At 46.3% G+C, this 9,733-nt stretch overlaps 1 protein-coding gene across 1 annotated transcript in view; it reads right to left on the minus strand.

The window, feature by feature from the left end:
• LCMT2 (leucine carboxyl methyltransferase 2) overlaps positions 1-3,958 on the minus strand; it is a 49,345-nt gene extending 45,387 nt beyond the window's left edge. The window contains exon 1 of the mRNA XM_073612753.1: positions 3,829-3,958. Coding sequence (XP_073468854.1) covers positions 3,829-3,846 — 18 coding nt within the window. The 5' untranslated portion in view covers positions 3,847-3,958. The remainder of the gene's footprint in view (positions 1-3,828) is intronic.
• Positions 3,959-9,733: the final 5,775 nt, after the last annotated feature.

The raw sequence follows: 9,733 nt of genomic DNA on the forward strand, positions 1-9,733 counted from the left end.
GCAATACCGCATGTGGCCAGAGTTGGGGCGCCGGAGAGCCTCGGAAATACGCGGGGACAGCTCGGCTGAACTCGGAAGGGCTCGGAAACACTTGGGAACTGAATATTTCAAAGTGTTTCCGAGTATCACTCCGAGCAACACTGGCGCCCCCCGCACCTCTGGCCAAATGCGGTACTGCACACCCGATTACCTTGAATTCTGCTTGTGTTGCGAGACACTCGCAAACCCAGCCAGGATTTAAAAAAAAAAAAGTTGCTCGTCTTTCAAAAGTCAGTAATAGGAAAAGATCAGATGCAGGGAGACTACAGGCGACTAGTCCTTTGCCCTCTGCAGGCCTTTTTTTTTTTTTTTGGGCACAGCAGAATCCTGCTAGCAGCTTGTTTAGAGTGACAGTCATCACGCCCATTAAGATTGGGGTTTACCCCTTCCCTCCTGTATGACTTCATATGACGTCCTCGGGTTGAAGTGGCTATACCGGGATGGTGTTTGCATCTGGGAGGCATCATCCCGGTATCAACATTTTCAGCTGGCGATTCAGCAGAAGTGACTAGAGCCGATAAACAGCCACTCGGTCACTTCTGCGGGCGAAGGAAGGGGGGGGGTCCCCTCCTCACCCACCCCCCACCACCACCACCACCGCCGCCTTTCCCCATCTGATTGTGGAGCCCTGGAGCAACGTGACCAGTGGCGACACTACACCAAGGGAGAGGAAGTGACATTGTTCCTCACTCTCTGTGACCCCCCCGGAAACAACAAGGAAAAGCCAGAAAAGCAACCTATCAGAGTGATCTGTGTCTGATCAGGTGCATTGGAGGCCAGGCAAGAGATTTGGGGGTCTAGTAGACCCCGAGATCTTTCCATTAACTAGTTACGGACCGCCCGCTGCAGTTGTACTGCGGCAGGTTTGCTCCCCTGCGCGAATCTCCGTCATTGTACGTGGGGCGCGCACACGTTGATTTGTGGGCGCGTGTGCCCATTCACGAACGTGGGAGCCAACCAGCGGGTTCGGCGGACTCTATGTGAGCGGGCCACCCGCGATCATTTCAGAAGAAGGGATCAATAAGTGTACACAAACAGATCCCCCGTTCTGACAGGGGAGTAGTGATTAGGAATAGCAATCTCTCTCCTCCACCAGTCAGTCCCCTCCCTCCACAGTTAGAAACACCTCCCGGGGAACACATTTAACCCCTTGATCGCCCCCTAGTGTTAACCCCTTCTCTGCTAGTGACATTTACACCGTAATCAGTGGCTATTTTTAGCTCTGATTGCTGTATAATTGTCAATGATCCCAAATAAGTGTCCGATCTGCCTGCCGCAATGTTGAAGTCCCGCAAAAAAAAATAAAAAAAAAAATAATAAAAAAAAAAATAAAAAAATTGCAGATCACCGCCATTGCTAGTAAAAAAAAAATATAATAATAAAAATGTCATAAATCGATCCCATAGTTTGTAGACGCTATAAGTTTTGCGTAAACCAATGAATATTGCCTATTGCATTTTTTTTTTTACCAAAAACATGTAGCAGAATACATATTGGCCTAAACTGAGGAAGAAATTTGTTTTTTTACTTTTTCTTGGGGGTTATTTATTATAGCAAAAAATATTGTTCTATTTTTCAAAATGTGTACAGCACAAAAAATAAAAAAAGGAGAGGTGATCAAATACCACCAAAAGAAATCTCTATTTGTGGGGGGAAAAAAAAAAGATGTCTATTTTGTTTGGGTACAACGTCGCATGACTGCGCAATTGTCAGTTAAAGCAACGCAGTGCCGTATCGCAAAAATAAGGCCTCGTCATTAAGGGGGTAAATCCTTCTGATCCTTAAGTGGTTAAGATGACCTGTCACGGCCTATGCTGTGGAAAAAAAATAAAAAATAAAAAACACTGTATTTTTTCCCAAAAAATTGTGTTTGAAAAACAGCCGCACAAATACCGTGTGACAGAAAAGTGCAAAACCCAAATTTATTCTCTAGGGGCCTCTGTTTTCAAAAATAAAAATATAATATTTGGGGGTTCTAAGTCACTTTCAAGCAAAAAAAAAAAAAAAAAAAAAAAATACAGATTGTTACAATTGAAAAAGTGCCAAAAAAGGCCGGTCTGGAAAAGGATAAACAACAATTTCCTTCTCCCATAAACAGATGTAGCCTCCTGACCCTCCAAATCTTTACACTTATCCAGATCTTGCCGCCAAGACCCCGCATCAAACGTTCACATTCCTCCGCCAAATTCTTCACCCGATTTCCAGGTATGAGCAATTCAGCCCCATAGAGACCTGGAGGGGGCTTGTATCTAGAGACGTATAAGCATTGTGGTAAGTATTAGAGGTCGACCGATATATCGGCCGATTGTGCTGATAAAAAAAAGCCGATTATAACTTCAGAAGGACTTGCAAATGACTTCTGTAATAGAAGTCAATGCAAGTTGCCTGAAAGTTATCTGTGGAAAGACTTCTCTTCTCCTCTGGGCAGCCTGCCAAGTCTGATAAGAAGATACATTGTATCTTTTCAGGTTCTTTTATCAATGAGTTGAATGTGTGTAGAAGTTCTCAGTTTAACCATTTAAAGACTAAATCTTTTCTGACATTTGTTGCTTACAAGTAAAAATCCTGTATTTTCTGCTAGAAAATCACTTAGAACCCCCAAACATTATATATATATATATATATATATATATATATATATATATTTTTAGCAGAGACCCTAGGGAATAAAATAGCGGTTGTTGCAATATTTTATGTCACACGGTATTTGCGCAGCGGTCTTTCAAACGTAATTTTTTTTTTAAAAATACACTAATGAAATAAAAAAAAAAAATAAGCAGTAAAGTTAGCCCATTTTTTTTCGTCCAAAAGTTTTGATTACCTGTTTTTGTGTATTTAATATTTAAGATATAGTTATTTATTTTTTTTTTATCTAAATTATACATACAAGTGAACTGATTGGAGGTTTGTTTTGTTTAATAAATGTTTAAATGTAAAAACATTTCTGTATTACTTAAGGCTGCTTTCACACTGGAGCGGGCATGCGTTGACGGTAAAACGCTGTTAGTTTTAGCGGCGCTTTACCGTCATTTTAGCGGCGCTATTCGGCTGCTAGCGGGGCGCTTGTAACCCAGCTAGCGGCTGAGGAAGGGGTTAAATGCGCCCCTGAAGCGCTGCTGCCGAAACGCTTTGCAGGCGCTTCGGCAGCGGTGCGCATTCATTTCAATGGGCAGGAGTGGTGGAGGAGGGGTATACACCGCTCCAAAGATGCCGCTTGCAGGACTTTTTTTTAACATCCTGCCAGCGCATCGCCTCAGTGTGAAAGCACTCGGGATATCACACTGAGACTGCAGGGGAGCCGTTTTACAGGCACTTTACAGGCTCTATTTTTAGCCCAAAAGCGCCTGAAAAACGCCCCAGTGTGAAAGGGGTCTAACTGTTAGATTTTATGAGATGAAGGGAAAAAAAAAAAAAAAATCGGCCTAATATATCGGCCCAAAAAAATCGGCATCTTATATCGGCATCGGCCAGAGAAAAACCCATATCGGTCGACCTCTAGTAAGTATAGAGAATCAGGAGGTGGGCAGGGTGGCTACACCTGCTTAGGAGGAGTGAGGGGAAAGTCTTCATCAAAGCTCGCTGTACACACTGATATTGTGCCAACTGAAGCCCGTGGGCACAAGACACAATAATACCGATGGGGGTTATCACACAGATGGGAAAGTATTCCAACATGGCTCATGTATGACCATTCTAGCTATACATCATATTTCATGCCCAACATCTCCTTCAACCCTCCCCCCAGCCCTGAATCACCCAATCTCCGATATGAAATAAGGGGCAACGTACACACACATCACTCTTCATCCTGGTAGTGTGCCTATTACAATCTGATCCTTGGGGACAGTGCCAGCCTGCCCGGTCTGTGGAGGTATCACTGTGCCCGCTGTACTGGCAGTGTGCCCGGTCCCTAGAGGTAAAAAAATGGTGCCCACTAAACTCCAATTCCTGGGTATTGTGGCAGTGTGTCCATTCCCTGGAGGTAGTATGACTGTGCCACTGCACTCCCAATCACTAGATATAATGCCAATGTGCTCAGTTCTTGCAGATATTACTGTGCCTGCTTCGCTCCAATCACTGGGTATAGTGCCAGTGTGCCCGGTCCCTGGAGGTGGTATCACCGTTTCCTCTCTGGGTATAGTGCCAGTGTGCCCGGTCCCTGGAGGTGGTATCACCGTTTCCTCTCTGGGTATAGTGCCAGTGTGCCCGGTCCCTGGAGGTGGTATCACCGTTTCCTCTCTGGGTATAGTGCCAGTGTGCCCGGTCCCTGGAGGTGGTATCACCGTTTCCTCTCTGGGTATAGTGCCAGTGTGCCCGGTCCCTGGAGGTGGTATCACCGTTTCCTCTCTGGGTATAGTGCCAGTGTGCCCGGTACCTGGAGGTGGTATCACCGTTTCCTCTCTGGGTATAGTGCCAGTGTGCCCGGTCCCTGGAGGTGGTATCACCGTTTCCTCTCTGGGTATAGTGCCAGTGTGCCCGGTCCCTGGAGGTGGTATCACCGTTTCCTCTCTGGGTATGGTGCCAGAGTGCCCGGTCCCTGGAGGTGGTATCACCGTTTCCTCTCTGGGTATGGTGCCAGTGTGCCCAGTCCCTGGAGGTGGTATCACTGTTTCCTCTCTGGGTATAGTGCCAGTGTGCCCAGTCCCTGGAGGTGGTCTCACTGTTTTCTCTCTGGAGGTGGTATCACTGTTTCCTCTCTGGGTATGGTGCCAGTGTGCCCGGTCCCTGGAGGTGGTATCACCGTTTCCTCTCTGGGTATGGTGCCAGTGTGCCCAGTCCCTGGAGGTGGTATCACTGTTTCCTCTCTGGGTATAGTGCCAGTGTGCCCAGTCCCTGGAGGTGGTCTCACTGTTTTCTCTCTGGAGGTGGTATCACTGTTTCCTCTCTGGGTATAGTGCCAGTGTGTCCTGTCCCTGGAGGTGGTATCACTGTTTCCTCTCTGGGTATAGTGCCAGTGTGCCCAGTCCCCGGAGGTGGTATCACTGTTTTCTCTCTGGAGGTGGTATCACTGTTTCCTCTCTGGGTATAGTGCCAGTGTGCCCAGTCCCCGGAGGTGGTATCACTGTTTTCTCTCTGGAGGTGGTATCACTGTTTCCTCTCTGGGTATAGTGCCAGTGTGCCCAGTCCCCGGAGGTGGTCTCACTGTTTTCTCTCTGGAGGTGGTATCACTGTTTCCTCTCTGGGTATAGTGCCAGTGTGTCCTGTCCCTGGAGGTGGTATCACTGTTTCCTCTCTGGGTATAGTGCCAGTGTGCCCAGTCCCCGGAAGTGGTATCACTGTTTTCTCTCTGGAGGTGGTATCACTGTTTCCTCTCTGGGTATAGTGCCAGTGTGCCCAGTCCCTGGAGGTGGTATCACTGTTTTCTCTCTGGAGGTGGTATCACTGTTTCTTCTCTGGGTATAGTGCCAGTGTGCCCATTTCCTAGATATAGGATGACTGTGCCCGCTGCACTCCAATCCCTGGGAATAGTGTCCGTGTGGCCGATCCCTAGAGAGAGAAGACAAGACACAGAAGAGTGAAGACACAACCACCATTGGGTCAGACAAACATCTACATCATAATGGCGGCTTCACCACCCAGTGAGACTCTGATCCCAACAAAAGTTCCTGCTTTTCAGACTTCACTTTCTACATGATTGTTCCAGGTCAGCGGATCAGTGAGTGATGATGCCAGGACAAAGGAGGAAAACCCCAGAACCTGCACCTTTTCTAACAAGCCTGCTCCTCTGTGCAACCAGAAACATTGTTCACATATCAGCAGTCCCCACCGGTCTCTGCTCAACAAATTTGTCATCTTCACTGAACTAGAATGTGGATTTCTAACATTTCTATTTTAACCACTTACCAACCGGCCCATAGCCGAATGACAGCTGCAGGGCGGTTGGATAACTCTGGGTGGACGTACTATGACGTCCTCCCAGAATTCCCCTCTCGCGCGCCCCCTGGGGCGCGCACCCGAACACATCCGTGACCGCCGGGTCCAGGGGACCCGGCGCATCACGGATCCCGGTAAATGCCCGCTGATCGCGGCCGTTTACCATGTGATCGAGCCGTCAAATGACGGAGTGATCACATGTAAACAGACCGGCGTCATCTGATGACGCCGGTTCCTCTCCTCCCCTCCTGTGTACCGATCGGTACACTGTGAGCGGGGAGGGGGATGGATGGATGTCTGCAGCGCTGTGGGCTGGATGTGTAGTGCCCACAGCGCTGCACAGAGACATCCATCCATCCATCCATGCTCAGCCATCCCTCACTACTAATGCTGTGCAATACTCTGCAATACCCCCACAATACTCTGCAATACCCCCACAATACTCTGCAATGCTGTGCAATACTCTGCAATACCCCCGCCATACTCTGCAATGCCCCCGCCATACTCTGCAATGCCCCCGCCATACTCTGCAATGCCCCCGCCATACTCTGCAATGCCCCCGCCATACCCCGCAATACCCCGCCATACTCCGCAATACCCTGCCATACCCCGCCATACTCCGCCATACCCCGCCATACCCCGCCATACCCCGCCATACCCCGCCATACTCCGCCATACTCCGCCATACTCCGCCATACCCCGCCATACTCCGCCATACCCCGCCATACTCCGCCATACCCTGCCATACCCCGCAATACTCCGCAATACTCCGCAATACCCCGCCATACCCTGCCATACTCCGCAATACCCCGCCATACTCCGCAATACCCCGCCATGCTGAGCCATGCTCAGCTGTACTCGGCCTCTGTATGTGGCCAGGCTGTGGAAGTCTCACACATGTGGTATCGCCGTACTCAGGAGGATCAGGAGAATCTATTTTGGGGTGTCATTTTTGGTATGTACATGTTATGTGGTAGAAATATTGTATAAATGGACAACTTTGTGTTAAAAAAAAAAAAAGCGTTTTAACCACTTCCCGCCCGCCGGCCGTCATACAACGTCCTTGACTTTGTGCGGAGATATCTGAATGATGGTTGCAGCTACAGGCATCATTCAGATATCAGCTTTTTCAGCCGGCGATTCCCTACACCATGAGAACGATCATAGCAGCTGTTCCACTGCTTGATCGTTCTTACGGGAGGCGAGAGGGGACGACCCCCCTTCCCGCCGCCTTGCGGTGCTTCTACCGACTCACCGCTACGATCGAAGCCAGGATCTTTTTTTTTTTTTTTTTTTTTAATTTCAGGCTTCCCAGCCTAGAGGTGAGATGTGGGGTCTTATTGACCCCATATCTCACTGTAAAGAGGACCTGTCATGCCATATTCCTATTACAAGGATGTTTATATTCCTTGTAATAGGAATAAAAGTGGTCAAAAATTTTTTTTTTGGGAAAAAAGCATCAAACTAAAATAAATAAAGTAAAATGAACAATAAAAAAAAAAAATTTTTAAAACGCCCCTGTCCCTGTGTGCTCGCATGCAGAAGCGAACGCATACGTAAGTCCCGCCCACATATGAAAACGGTGTTCAAACCACACATGTGAGGTATCGCTGCGATCGGTAGAGCAAGAGCAATAATTTTGGCCCTAGACCTCCTCTGTAACTCAAAACATGTAACCAGTAAAAAATTTTAAAGCGTCGCCTATGGGGATTTTTGAGTAGCAAAGTTTGGCGCCATTCCACAAGCGCGTGCAATTTTGAAGGGTGACATGTTGGGTATCTATTTACTCGGCGTAACTTCATCTTTCACATTATGCAAAAACATTGGGCTAACTTTACTGTTTTGGTTTTTGTAAAGCACCAAACATTTTTTTTTCCAAAAAAAACGCGTTAAAAAAATTGCTGCGCAAATACCGTGCGAGATAAAAAGTTGCAACGACCGCCATTGTATTCTCTAGGGTCTTTGCTAAAAAACATATATAATGTTTTGGGGTTCTAAGTAATTTTCTAGCTAATAAATGATGATTTTTACATGTAGGAGAGAAATGTCAGAATTGGCCTGGGCACTCCAGAACGCCTGAAGGTGCTCCCTGCATGTTGGGCCTCTGTATGTGGCCACGCTGTGTAAAAGTCTCACACATGTGGTATCATCATACTCGGGAGTAATAGCAGAATGTGTTTTGGGGTGTAATCTGTGGTATGCATATGCGGTCTGTGAGAAATACCCTGCTAATATGACAATTTTGTGGAAAAAAAAAAAAAAAGTAAAAAAAAAACCTTGATTTTGCAAAGAATTGTGGGAAAAAATGACAACTTCAAAAAACTCACCATGCATCTTTCTAAATACCTTGGAATGTCTTCTTTCCAAAAAGGGGTCATTTGGGGGGTATTTGTACTTTTCTGGCATGTTAGGGTCTCAAGAAATTAGATAGGCCGTCAGTAATTCAGGTGTGATCAATTTTCAGATATGCGCACCATAGCTTTTGGACTCTATAACTTTCAAAAAGACCAAATAATATCCACCGATTTGGGTTATTTTTACCAAAGATATGTAGCGGTATAAATTTTGGCCAAAATATATGAAGAAAAATGACTAATTTGCAAAATATTATAACAGAAATGAAGAAAAATGTATTTTTTACAGATTTTTCGGTCTTTTTTCTTTTACGGCGCAAAAAATAAAGAACCCAGCAGTGATTAAATACCACCAAAAGAAAGCTCTATTTGTGTGAAAAAAAGGACAAAAGTTTCATAAAGATACAGTGTTGCATGACTGAGTAATTGTCATTCAAAATGTGAGAGCACCAAAAGCTGAAAATTGGTCTGGTTAGGAAGGGGGTTTAAGTGCCCAGTTGTCAAGTGGTTAAAGAATCAGTCCATCCAATAGTGATTGTTAGATATAGGTGGAATCTGGCGCAAACCCCAGAAATCAGCACAGGGATGGTGGGAACACCTCATAATGGACACAGCAGGTGTACAGACCTGGGAACTCAGCACATGGATCATCTACAGTAAGCCTGCAGTCAGAAGGCGCCAAGCGGACATCTTGCTACACCCACCCAAGTTTTGCATTTCACACTTATTTTTACCAGTAAACTCGGCTGATATAGTGAAATACGGGATTTGGAAATCCGTCTGACTGTTTTGATGTTGAATTTTAAAAGCAGCGATGAGCCTCCTGATCTCACAGGTTTGCTAATCGGACAGAACACCGCTGCTTTTAAGATTCAACATCAAAACAGACAGACAGATTTCTAAATACAGTAGTACCTTGGATTACGAGCGTAATCCGTTCCAGAAGCATGCTTGTAATCCAAAGCACTCGTATATCAAAACGAGTTTCCCCATAGAAGTCAATGGAAACGAAGATAATTCATTCCAGTGTCACTGCTAGTGCATGCAGTACCACGTGTGACCAGAGGAGGGGGGCACTAGAGACACTCGGAAAAACAGTGTTTCCGAGCGTCACCAGCGCCTCCCCCCCACCTCTGGTCACACGCGGTACTGCACACCCCAGAGGCTCTTCTTGTGAGACAATGCTCGCAAATCGAGTCAGCATTTTAAAAGAATAATAAATAAATTAAAAGCTCGTATTGTGAAACGCTTGTAATCCTCGTTACTCGCAATCCAAGGTTTTACTGTATGTATATCAGTATAAAAGCTCAGTTTACTGGTAGAAATAAGTGTGAAATGCAAAACTCCGCTGGGTGTAAAAAGATGTCTGCTTGGCAACTTCAGAATGTAGGTGTACTGCGGATGAATGCGGGGGTGTAGCAAGATGGCCGCGACAGGCAACGTCACTAAGGTTGCATTTTCCGATG

Source organism: Aquarana catesbeiana, linkage group LG02 (assembly GCF_042186555.1).
Source record: "Aquarana catesbeiana isolate 2022-GZ linkage group LG02, ASM4218655v1, whole genome shotgun sequence".
Taxonomy (NCBI): Eukaryota; Metazoa; Chordata; class Amphibia; order Anura; family Ranidae; genus Aquarana; species Aquarana catesbeiana.